This window comes from Aplysia californica, unplaced genomic scaffold (genome assembly GCF_000002075.1).
Source record: "Aplysia californica isolate F4 #8 unplaced genomic scaffold, AplCal3.0 scaffold00057, whole genome shotgun sequence".
In the NCBI taxonomy this organism is placed as follows: Eukaryota; Metazoa; Mollusca; class Gastropoda; order Aplysiida; family Aplysiidae; genus Aplysia; species Aplysia californica.
The window spans coordinates 173,184-186,578 of record NW_004797327.1 but is presented as its reverse complement, the minus strand read 5'-3'; the positions used below and the strand labels follow the sequence as shown (position 1 = coordinate 186,578).

The following is a 13,395-nucleotide window of genomic DNA, read 5'->3' as shown; positions in this document are numbered from 1 at the left end:
CCCCCCCCCACCATCGACAGGAACAACGAATGTTCATGTATGGAAAGATCAGGGAAACGTAGCTTTTTTAAGAGCATCCGAACAAAGGAATAAATGGAGAACCTTGATCGCCGATGTCTGTCACTGGATGATGATGCACCATAACTTGACGATAAAGCTGCCCAGTGTATGCCCCAAATATTCCTCCATTTTCTCGTGACAGTTGTGAATTGCTACAACATCTATGGGACAGGACTATCCCAGTCCCGCGGAAATATCGGCTGTAATCATAGACAAATACCGGTAGCCGCCGACCGCACCAGTCTGTCGAATCATTGACCGACAATTTCTCTACATCTGTACAAATTTCTTGACAGCGATTTTTCCTGTCCAAATCACACGTCGATGCTGAAGACTACATGAGTCACTTGAGAGTAGCGGGCAATAAAGAGAGAGCAGAGAAAGAAGAAGATACAAAAAAGATGACCACATCAGAGCACCCGCCAACCACCCACCACAGCAGAGCACCCGCCAACCACCCATCACAGCAGAGCACCCGCCAACCACCCATCACAGCAGAGCACCCGCCAACCACCCATCACAGCAGAGCACCCGCCAACCCCTTGAGAAACAACAAGTGTCAAGTTTCATCAAAAACATTTTTGTTTTTATTGCATCCAAAGCGGACAGAAAACACGGACTGGCTTCATCAACACACAGCCAATGAACAAAATCTGAACCATTTTAAAAATCCATTATCAAATATACAAGCTCATTGTTAATCCTAAAATAAATAGAAATGTACATAAATACATGACATCTGTTCTAAAAATTTCAGAACTCCCAATTTTAAAAGAGAGATAAAAAATCAAAGCATTATTAAAACTGGGAACTAAAACATATCGGCCGACCCCGGAACTGATCAGAATTGTCGTGTACACAAAGCCAAGATGGCAGACAATTCAAAACGTATATCTCCTGTCTCCAACCACAGACCCACAAACGGTGACAGCCGCGAGCATCCACTTTCCTGATCTAGGTGTACCAGAGTCAATGTATTATATTACACCAGGAAAATGTCAATAAATCGGTCAAAGTACCTGCGGACCCCCCCCCCCCCCCGGTACAATACTTCTGGCAAGGTATCAGGTCAAGGTCACACAAACTAGACCACTCCGTCCTTGAGGATCTGCGACATCAGAGTCTTGTCCTTCAGCGTCTGCTCCAGCTCGTTTTCATCCAACTTGAGAGACACCTGGATAGACAAACAATTCTACCTTAATTCACAAAAGCTTCACAGCACACAGAACATACAATTCTACTTTTAGTTTTAGTAAGTTTTACGGCACTCGCAACAAAATAAGGTCTTATAAGTGCTGAAGTTTAGATGTGTTACAAGAGAGTAACAAACACAAAAAAGAAGGACGGAGAAATGTTTGATAGGAAACAAGGAGGCAAACCATACTAGAGCACCCGCCAACCACCCACAATTCTACTTTCGTACACAAACCCTCCACAGTACATAGACACACAGGCTTGATTGTAGTTTCAGAAAAATATAACTTTACGTATGTGCAAACTGTTGGAAATGTTCTAACTTTGGTTCAATCGGGATGTCCGACCCGTCACTCTCAGCCTTGCGGTCTGGCCCTAGATCTAAATTCTACGTCTGATCAATCTGAATCGCCCTAAACTCTAGCTACAATGTTTCCATCAATATCTGATTGTCATTTGCTTGTTCTTGCTCAAACCCATCGTCATTTCCTTATACAAACTCAATTTTGTCGCTTTTCAACAAGTAGAGACACCTTCCAAGTGTCGGAAACGCGACCACATTTCGATCGGCTCTAAAACTAAAACCACTAACCCGAGAAACTTCGTTTTGGTCAAACGGAAGGAGAAACATTTTGCAATGTATAACAAGGTTTAACAAAATCTCAGTCCCAGATTCTCGTTAAGGCGAGACTTCGTTTCTAAAGGCGCGTGGTCGGGGCCGGCGAGTTAGGGAGTAATGTGTTCACTCAAACCTTGACAGTCAGACAATATATTTGTTCACTATTCTCTCAAACACCGTCAGACAATATATTTGTTCACTATTCCCTCAAACACCTTCAGACAATATATTTGTTCACTATTCCCTCAAACACCGTCAGACAATATATTTGTTCACCATTCCCTCAAACACCTTCAGACAATATATTTGTTCACCATTCCCTCAAACAAACACCGTCAGACAATATATTTGTTCACTATTCCCTCAAACACTTTCAGACAATATATTTGTTCACCATTCCCTCAAACACCTTCAGACAATATATTTGTTCTCTATTCCCTCAAACAAACACCGTCAGACAATATATTTGTTCACTATTCCCTCAAACAAACACCTTCAGACAATATATTTGTTCACTATTCCCTCAAACACCTTAAGACAATATATTTGTTCACCATTCCCTCAAACAAACACCTTCAGACAATATATTTGTTCACTATTCCCTCAAACAAACACCTTCAGACAATATATTTGTTCACCATTCCCTCAAACACCTTCAGACAATATATTTGTTCACTATTCCCTCAAACACTTTCAGACAATATATTTGTTCACCATTCCCTCAAACACCTTCAGACAATATATTTGTTCTCTATTCCCTCAAACAAACACCGTCAGACAATATATTTGTTCACTATTCCCTCAAACAAACACCTTCAGACAATATATTTGTTCACTATTCCCTCAAACACCTTAAGACAATATATTTGTTCACCATTCCCTCAAACAAACACCTTCAGACAATATATTTGTTCACTATTCCCTCAAACACCGTCAGACAATATATTTGTTCACTATTCCCTCAAACACCTTCAGACAATATATTTGTTCTCTATTCCCTCAAACAAACACCGTCAGACAATATATTTGTTCACTATTCCCTCAAACACTTTCAGACAATATATTTGTTCACCATTCCCTCAAACACCTTCAGACAATATATTTGTTCACTATTCCCTCAAACAAACACCTTCAGACAATATATTTGTTCACTATTTCCTCAATCAAACACCTGCAGACAATATATTTGTTCACGTGTCGCTAAATCTCTGACCCACGAGCTGGATGTTTCACCTAACCGTACAGGAAGTGCCGCGAAACTTACCCGAATCATCCTGGTGTCCTTGGCTCGCTTCAAGGTCACGACGCCACGTGCCTCGAGGAGCAGACAGACGGACAGGAACTCAGTCTGGTCCACGGGGGCCATGTGTCGGCCACGACAAACTTTGGTGTACGCCTCGTGGAGCTGGGGAAGAGATAGAGTAGATGTTTGTTAGCTAGATGACACATTGACAGACAAACTTTGGTGTACAGGGGGAAGATAGAGTAGATGTTTGTTAGCTAGATGACACATGGATAGACAAACTTTGGTGTACAGGGGGAAGATAGAGTAGATGTTTGTTAGCTAGATGACACACTGACAGACAAACTTTGGTGTACAGGGGGAAGATAGAGTAGATGTTTGTTAGCTAGATGACACACTGATAGACAAACTTTGGTGTACAGGGGGAAGATAGAGTAGATGTTTGTTAGCTAGATGACACATGGATAGACAAACTTTGGTGTACAGGGGGAAGATAGAGTAGATGTTTGTTAGCTAGATGACACATTGACAGACAAACTTTGGTGTACAGGGGGAAGATAGAGTAGATGTTTGTTAGCTAGATGACACACTGATAGACAAACTTTGGTGTACAGGGGGAAGATAGAGTAGATGTTTGTTAGCTAGATGACACACTGATCGACAAACTTTGGTGTACGCCTCGTGGAGCTGGGGAAGAGATAGAGTAGGTGTTTGTTAGCTAGATGTTCCACGACAGACTGGTGTACGCCTCGTGGGGGGGAGATAGAGTAGGTGTTTGTCAGTTAGATGTTGACAAATTTGTAGATGTGGTCTATAAATCTAGTTGCTGACACATCCGTCGGTTGTTTCACCACACACACACACGCTAGCATTCACAGTCACACACATGCTAGCACTCAGTCACACACATGCTAGCACTTACAGTCACACACATGCTAGCACTCACAGTCACACACATGCTAGCACTCAGTCACACACATGCTAGCACTCACAAACAGTCACACACACATATGCTAGCACTCACAAACAGTCACACACACACATGCTTGCACTCACAAACAGTCACACACACACACATGCTTGCACTCACAAACAGTCACACACACATATGCTAGCACTCACAAACAGTCACACACACACATGCTTGCACTCACAAACAGTCACACACACACACATGCTTGCACTCACAAACAGTCACACATACACATGCTTGCACTCACAATCAGTCACACACACATACATGCTTGCACTCCCGTCACACGTATAGAACACAGTAGTCTCCACTAAATAAGCACAGAATGATCCGGAGGGCACCTAGGTGTGTGTTTACGCGGAGTGTGTGTTTCCATGGACCTGTGTCAAGGTGAAAAGAGACCATCTGATTTCCTTGATATTAGAACAGCAGACAGACCGAGATACTTGATTCAAATTTCTCAACACTCAGGAACCTAACTCCATTCCCTGCTTGCGACAAGTGACAAAAGAAAGACAGAAAGGTAAATCCATGCCACTCACCCGGCCCAGGAGAACTTCCTTGAGTCTCCCTGTCTTGACCAGCAGCAGCAAGGAACAGACGGCGATCTTCTGCTGCAGCGGCACGTCGTTCTCACTGCTACTGGCGGCGGCGACGCTCGAGCCGTACACGTCGCCCATCACCTTGGAGATGTGCACCAAGGTCACCTTCTTCACCGGGGGCTCCTGGCTCTTTTTGGACGGACTGTTGCAGTCTGAGAAAATACACACACAGGATTGTACACTGACACATTCCTGACACGAGATAACTACCCACAGGATTGTACACTGACACATTCCTGACACGAGATAAAACTACACACAGGATCGTACATTGACACATTCCTGACACGAGATAAAACTACACTCAGGATTGTACACTGTCACATTCCTGACACAAGATAAAACTACACACACAGGATTGTACACTGACACATTCCTGACACGAGATAAAACTACACACAGGATCGTACATTGACACATTCCTGACACGAGATAAAACTACACTCAGGATTGTACATTGACACATTCCTGACACAATATAAAACTACACACAGGATTGTACACTGACACATTCCTGACACGAGATAACTACCCACAGGATTGTACACTGACACATTCCTGACACGAGATAAAACTACACACATAGAATTAGAGACTAGTTTAGTTTTAGTTGAGGTTTTTTGCACTCGCAACTGAAAAAGGTCATATGAGCACCAAGGGGTGGATGTCAACAGAGAAGTCCTTACAGGGAATCAGACTTACTCTGCTCACTTCTCTAGCTTCAACAGCACAAAGTCTGCTTCGACTATCAAGGCACCCCGGAAATAGCGGGTCACAAGAGAGTGACAAACATAGAAAAGAAGTGGAGGAAAATGACGATAGTAAGGATGAAGAAAGAAAAAGCAGCAGTTCCTTGTAGTTCCGGCACAGTATGAGCATGACATTGATGAATCAGCCCATTTACAATTCCACTGTGCATAAGAACGTGTTAATGTACCCTCTTTGGGAAGACGATAGATTTTCAGTCACTACATTTCCAAACACACACGGTGAGTCTCAGGGAAGCCAGAACAGACTTGTGGAAACAGGAAGAGACGGAAGCCAACAAGTCGCTCCTCCAACTACCCGTACCCCCCACTCACCGGCAGGTTTGAGAACTTGCTGTGAGCGGACGTCGGCTTCCACCATCTCCACGGCTCTGCGACACACGTCCAAGGCCTTCCTGGCGTCTCCTGCCACCGCCGACACTTTCCTGGCACAGAACTTGATGGCGCTCGGCTCCACGAGAAGGCTCTGTCGAGTAAAACACACAGACGGAGGCTACAACACCTGCCAACATTGCCCGGGACAAAATCTGTAGTTGACCTAAATAATCTGTAGTAGGCTAATACCACTTGCCGCATACTTAATTGGGGACCCGTATTAATATTTTGACCCACACATTGTAGAAAATGACAAGAGCAAAAAACAAAAATTAGCAATGACAAGGAAAAATGAAATTTTTATCTGGCTTAAATGAAAGAAGAGTAAATTCTAAAAACTGAGGTTTTTAGATTTTAAAAATCCATTTATAAATAAAAAAGTTATTGGGATTTTTTGTTTCAAAATTTCACGGAACTTTCATAGAGGAAAATATAGCCAAAAAGTGGGACATGTCTTGATGTACTTTGAGGAAAAACTGTTCATAAGTCAGTAATGAGTTGGAGTATATGAACGAAACTTGGCATCTTCAGGTGACTTTTAGTGCAGAATCTAGTTCTGCTATCACTTTTTCTAAATCTGTCTTTAGATCTTTAAGACTAATATTAAGTTTGCGTGAAAATATGTTGAATTGCGCGACATCGCTTGAACTGTGGCCGATCACGCTCTACACCTTAGCAAAGCAGTATGGGGAAATCCCGCATGACGTCATTGGTAACCTGTTTAGCTTTAGCAGTTTTAACATTGTATTACTGTAAACCCTCTGGTTTTAAGCAGTCAATCACATGCCGTCTTGCGATCACGCGCCTCTTGCATGTCTGCGACGCCGGCAACTCGCGTGTGGGGTCCCTGATCTAGTTTCCAGCTCTAATGTTTTATCCAAGGATGGGAGATAATTTTAAATTGGTACGTAAAGTGTAGGCCTACAACACACAAAGATCTGAACTTTTCCAGCAATAAAGAAGACATGTGGGGCGCTTGTCGGTGGCTGATCTCTCAAAATTGGCAGTTTGACCAAAAAGTCGGTAATATACCAATTTTTTCTGTATGGTTGACAGGTATGTTCCTGATGAGATTGGGTAAGCCATGTTTACAATTTCCCTCTAGATCAGACGAGGCAAAATAAGAGATATGTTTACAATTTCCTTGAGGCAAAAAGACACGTTTACAATTTCCTTATTGAGGCAAGTGATACGTTTACAATTTCCTTATCGAGGCAAAATGACACAAAGACTTCACTGTATGTATAAAGCTCTCTGCGCCTTCCACCAGGGTTGGTGATTTTTTTTAATAAAAATAAAAAAAATCGATTTTTAAAATTTAAATCAGATTTTTAAAATTTAAATCAGATTTTTTTTATTTTAAAAAAAATGACACAGTTTGGGATTTTTGGTGGCTAAAAGTATGTTCTTTTAGTGCAAAATGCATTGTCTTTATTTTAACTAATGATTAATTTAAGCAACTGCAATTTTAGAAAGTCTTAATCTGCTATATCAGTGAATTATGGCTACAGACAAAAGAATGAAGAAAATGTCAGTCTAAAAGGAGGGGGGGTAATTATGCATAGATAAACTTGCATTTTATTTTTATTACAGTGTGTGTGTGTGAGCACGCGCTTGTGTTTGTCTAAAAAGAAAAAGAAAATGCTAATTTCAATTATGAAAAAAAAGTAAATTGAATACTGTATTGTTTCACTACTTACAGTGACAGGGGGGGGAGCAAACTTTTACGCAATTTTAGTCTACTAAATCTTATATCTGTTTTATAAAACCAAGGAAAGGAATTCTCAATGTTTAAAGATGTAAAAACAGAAAACATTTTTTTAAAGTGATTTCAATCACTGAGTTTTATTTTTTGAAATCAAGTTGATTTAAATTTTAAAAAATCAACTGATTTAAATCGACCCAATTTAAATCAACCCAACCCTGGTTTTCAATTATGAAAAAAAGTAAATTGAGAACTGTATTATTTTACAGTGACAGGGGGGAAAGCAGACTTTTAAGCATGATTATATTAGTCTACTAAACCTTATATCCGTTTAAAATAAAACCAAGGAAAGGAATTCTGAAAGTTTAAATATGTAAAAACTGAATACATTTTTTTGAAAAGTGATTTAAATCACTGATTTTTATTTTAAAAATCAAATTGATTAAAAATTTTTTAAAAATCAACTGATTTAAATCAACCCAGCTCTGATTTCAATTATGGAAAAAAAAGTAAATTGAATACTGTATTATTTTACAGTGAAAGGGGGGAAATCAGACTTTTAAGCATGATTATATTAGTCTACTGAACCTTATATCTGTTGTATGAAACCAAGGAAAGGAATTCTGAATGTTGATATGTGTAAAAACCGAATAAAAATAATTTTAAAAAAAACTGATTTAAATCACTGATTTTTATCAAAAAAATCAAGTTGATTTAAATTTTAAAAAATCAACTGATTTAAATCAACCCAACCCTGCCTTCCACGGATGACAGAGTGTAGGTTGGTAAAGCTCGACAACAAGACATGTTTGCTACAACCTACACTCTGTGTCATTGGTGGAGAGCGCAGAGAGCTAAATATATGTGCATGGGATAGAGCGCTGTAGAAATACAATCATCTATCATTGTTCACTGGGAAACTCAATAAATACAATCATCTATCATTGTTCACTGGGAAACTCAATAAATACAATCATCTATCATTGTTCACTGGGAAACCCAGTTTCTACTTACCCTTTCAAGCCTACTCTTCAAAATATCTGTGATCTGAGCCGACGTGTAGGGGGCAAAGTTCATGAGATCAGGGCAGCATTTCTCGGAAGCCTGAAGCCTAGGCAGAACTCTGTCCGTGAGATCCAGAGCATTGGCCACTCCTGCACAGACAAGATGCTGGTTTTACACATTTTGTCTTTAGTAAGAGTTTTACGGCACTTGCAATGCAATAAGGTTATATAAGTGCCGAAGATTAGAGGTGTTTCAAGAGAGTAACAAACACAAAAAAGAAGGAAGGGAGAAAAAGACGATAGATGTTTGACAGGAAAGAAGAAGCGAACCACAGCGGGGCACAAGATGGTTGTACAGCATCTTACAGGCAGAGACAAGGACAACATTTCTCTTGTCTCCATCAACAGAACTTACACGGCATGTTTTAGTACTGCCGCTACCGTCCCGCTGTAAACTACAATGTCCTCTGTCCGCCTGTAAACTACAATGTCCTATGTCCCACTGTAAACTACAATGTCCTATGTCCGCCTGTAAACTACAATGTCCTATGTCCCACTGTAAACTACAATGTCCTATGTCCCACTGTAAACTACAATGTCCTATGTCCCACTGTAAACTACAATGTCCTATGTCCCACTGTAAACTACAATGTCCTATGTCCCACTGTAAACTACAATGTCCTATGTCCAGCTGTAAACTACAATGTCCTATGTCCGCCTGTAAACTACAATGTCCTATGTCCCACTGTAAACTACAATGTCCTATGTCCCACTGTAAACTACAATGTCCTATGTCCCACTGTAAACTACAATGTCCTATGTCCAGCTGTAAACTACAATGTCCCGCAGTAAACCGTCCACGCACCAATGAGGATAAGCCGGGACTTGTCCAGCGCGGGCCACTCAAAGATCCGGTATAACACGTGGTGATGTTTACTGTCCAGTTGGTCAATCTCATCCAGCACCAGGACCCTGCACATGGAACAACAAAACTGAATAAACACAAAATAGATAAATAAAAACAAAACTGAATAAACACAAAATAGATAAATAAAAACAAAACTGAATAAACACAAAACTCAACAAATAAACACACACACACAATCAGCAGATCCAGGGTTTCCAGCATGTTGCCACAGGAAGTTACAACAGTTCAAACTTGTCAAAATCATAAAATGGAAGAAACAGACATTACTTTTGTTTTTTAGCTCAACATCTTTTATGTCCATATAAAAACATTTTGATGTAAATTCGACTGAAAAACGTTTACAGAAGGCACAAAATATGTAAATCTTCAGTTTTCAATGACTCTCAAGCTCTTGAAGTTACCAAAGTTAGGCGGCCATTTTCTCGCTAATTCTATAACTGAAACCAGGCGACCCTACCTCCGTCAATCACAAACATCTCAGCTTCTGTTTCAGACAGATGAGAATTTATTTTTTCCACAGAAAACAAGACAAATGAAAAAGCTTTCAGGTGATAGCCACAACAACATACGCCCAAAACTTGACCAGCGCCTCATTCCACAACGCCACAAATACCTCTAAGAGTCACGGCTTTGCCGCCACAAGAACCCTGTACGTTCTAGCAGCCTGACACGACACACGACTAAAGGATCGAGGTGGAACTGTTTTCTTACACACTGCCAGTGGTCGCAAACACTTTCTCCACGGCCTTCACTGAGTCTTTCCCCTTGTACGTTTTGCCCGTCAGTTGTTCGTACAGCTTGCCGAAGACGCCGTTGGAATCTTTCAAGGTCATACAGTTCACATACGCCGTCTCTAAGTTGCCGTACTCATTCTGTGCCAGAGAAACAACAACATCATCATCATCAAGTGTCAGAGAAACAACATCATCATCAAGTGACAGAGAAACAACATCATCATCAAGTGTCAGACAAACAACATCATCATCATCAAGTGTCAGACAAACAACATCATCATCATCAAGTGACAGAGAAACAACATCATCATCATCAAGTGACAGAGAAACAACATCATCATCATCAAGTGCTAGACAAACAACAACATCATCATCATCAAGTGTCAGAGAAACAACATCATCATCATCAAGTGTCAGAGAAACATCATCATCATCATCAAGTGCCAGAGAAACATCATCATCATCATCAAGTGACAGAGAAACATCATCATCATCAAGTGTCAGAGAAACATCATCATCATCAAGTGTCAGAGAAACATCATCATCATCATCAAGTGCCAGAGAAACATCATCATCATCAAGTGTTGTGCAAAGTTTCTGTCGGACAATAAATTATTCGATCAAGGCTCAGATTTTCCAGCCGCGGCAACAATCGGAAGATAGACAGAACGAGTGAATGAAAGAAAGAAAGAAATTGGCACAAAACGTTCGCTGTATTGGATAGCCAGATTTTGATCCATTCGGAGGTTAAAAATATATCGCCGACCAAGCCGCCGTGAATGCATAGTGGGACAATGGCCGATTGCAGGAAATGCGCAATCAGGCAGGTCTCTATAACAATAAATTATTGTCGAGAGAAGTACCGTAAAGATTCGTAACGTACAAGACAATACGAAGGCAAGTACGCATCCTCCGCCACAGATTTTCAGTAACCCTACGCTGTCGCGCTTTTTAACAGATGGAGTTGATCATGTCTGGGGAGCAATTACACAACTGTCAGAAAGTACGGATGTCCCTCACACTAGGGAAGGCTGGAAGCAGTGACAGAGAAAGGCAAGAACTGACCTTGAGTTTGTCCACCACGTGCTGAACCACGGCCGTTTTGCCCGTCCCCGGGGCACCCGACACGTACAGACTGCCACTCGTCCCCGCATCAACGCGCTCAGAGATGAACTCTTCCACTTTCTCTTCTTCTTTCTCTCGGCCGACCAGACGAGCGGGTTTGGCAGTGTGCAGGCAACGTTTGGTCGTCTGGTACATGCGCGCTGAAAACAACAACATGCTAAATATAGAACAAAAAATACTGGTCACGCACGGCATACGTTATCTCACGACAAACCTCGGACAGGGAATCACGGGGACAAATAGACACTACCACAAACCTCGGACAGGGAATCACGGGGACAAATAGACACTACAACATACCTAGGACAGGGAATCACGGGGACAAATAGACACTACAACATACCTAGGACAGGGAATCACGGGGACAAATAGACACAACATACCCAGGACAGGGAATCACGGGGACAAATAGACACTACAACATACCTAGGACAGGGAATCACGGGGACAAATAGACACTACAACATACCTAGGACAGGGAATCACGGGGACAAATAGACACTACCACAAACCTCGGACAATGCTGGCAGCTGGGGTTAGAATGGGATTTCCACCTCAGGCAGTCAATGAGTAATTGGCTGCTTGCATTGTATGCTTCCCAGAAAGCTGGGAATGTTTCTGAGTATTCTATGGTGTGTTGGGGCCACTACAGTCAAACCTGTGTAAGACGGCCACCCATTGTCAAGGAGAAAAGTGGCCGTATAAGACAGGTGGCCGTCTTAGGCACGACTGATCAAGATGAAGAAAACAAACCATTCCCATCTGAGGCCCCAATCGAAAGTAGCCGCATTGTTGTTGCTTTTGTTGTTGTTGTTGCTGTTGGTTTGTATTTTGTTTGTCATTTTTATTTTGTTGCTGATTTTGCACAATGGTGACAATAAAACGAAATGTGTCAGATATGGAAGAAATCGAGTGCAATGTTGAAACAAACACATGGGTCGCAATTACTCGCAGAACGAGCGACGCTTCTGTCCACAAGTTCATGTTGACGTCCATAGTTACTTTATTACAGACTAGGTAAACAGTGACCACTCATCTCACTTACGATTTGTGTATGAGTTCTGGGCGGGGCTTATGGGTTATGAGGGATCACACCTCACCAGCAGCTGAAAATTGGTAGGCTTTGGTCAACAGTGGGAGGGGCCTACGCAACATGATCGGTTGGAGGGACTACCTAACAACAACGACAGGTGATTGGATTATGACGGCTTGCCCACAACGCCAGGGGTCAATGCACAATTTATGACAAAACATAATGGAGTCTCTAAGGTGGCCGTCTAAGACATGTGTTATTGTTTGGTGTGATAGGGGTTGTGTGTTAAAATATGGTGGCCGCGGCCGCGTTGTACAGGTGCCCGTATTACACAGTTAAATAATATAGAAAAAAACGCCAGGGGGGAATGGAAAGTGGCCGTTTGTACAGGTGGCCGTCAAGGCAGGTTTGACTGTAGTTGTGAAGCATACAATATGTTGAAGTGTTATGTGCTGAAGAAATGCACATTTTATCATCATTTTTATCAGTCTCCACAACTTGGCGGCTGATCTTACCATTGGATTTCTGTAGGGGAGACGATCTAACGGGTGACTTCGGGGGAGATTGAAACAATCGTCTGCTGGGTGACTTCGGGGGAGATTGAAACAATCGACTGGCGGCTGACTTCTGGGGCGATACCTCGGACACGTCATTACCGCCCGACTTTTCCGGAGAGCTGAACAACCTTCTGGGCGTGGAGTTGGCAACTGAAAAGACAACAATAGAGAGATATCAGAGGTGAGCTTCCCTGCCATGAGAGAGACAAACGGCACTGAGCTGACAGGTACAGGCACCAATCTGAAGGCAATGACAAACGTCTCCCTGGTACAAAGATATTTACTAAAGACAGACACCAGCATCATTCTCCAGCAAGAAACTGACCAACACCTCCAGGTAGACAGGTAACTAGAAAGTGACCAACACCTCCAGGTAGACAGTTAACTAGAAACTGACCAACACCTCCAGGTAGACAGTTAACTAGAAACTGACCAACACCTCCAGGTAGACAGTTAACTAGAAACTGACCAACACC

The 13,395-nt window shown here is 41.9% G+C and overlaps 1 protein-coding gene across 1 annotated transcript in view; it reads right to left on the bottom strand.

The window, feature by feature from the left end:
* Positions 1-624: 624 nt before the first annotated feature.
* The window catches only part of LOC101855855 (cell division control protein 6 homolog), a gene marked incomplete in the record, with an annotated part of 25,461 nt that continues 12,690 nt past the window's right edge, over positions 625-13,395 (bottom strand). The window contains 9 exon segments of the mRNA XM_013079592.2: positions 625-1,234; positions 3,138-3,278; positions 4,632-4,843; positions 5,774-5,924; positions 8,553-8,692; positions 9,408-9,514; positions 10,182-10,342; positions 11,270-11,469; positions 12,878-13,069. Of these exon segments, the coding sequence (XP_012935046.1) occupies positions 1,145-1,234; positions 3,138-3,278; positions 4,632-4,843; positions 5,774-5,924; positions 8,553-8,692; positions 9,408-9,514; positions 10,182-10,342; positions 11,270-11,469; positions 12,878-13,069 (1,394 nt within the window).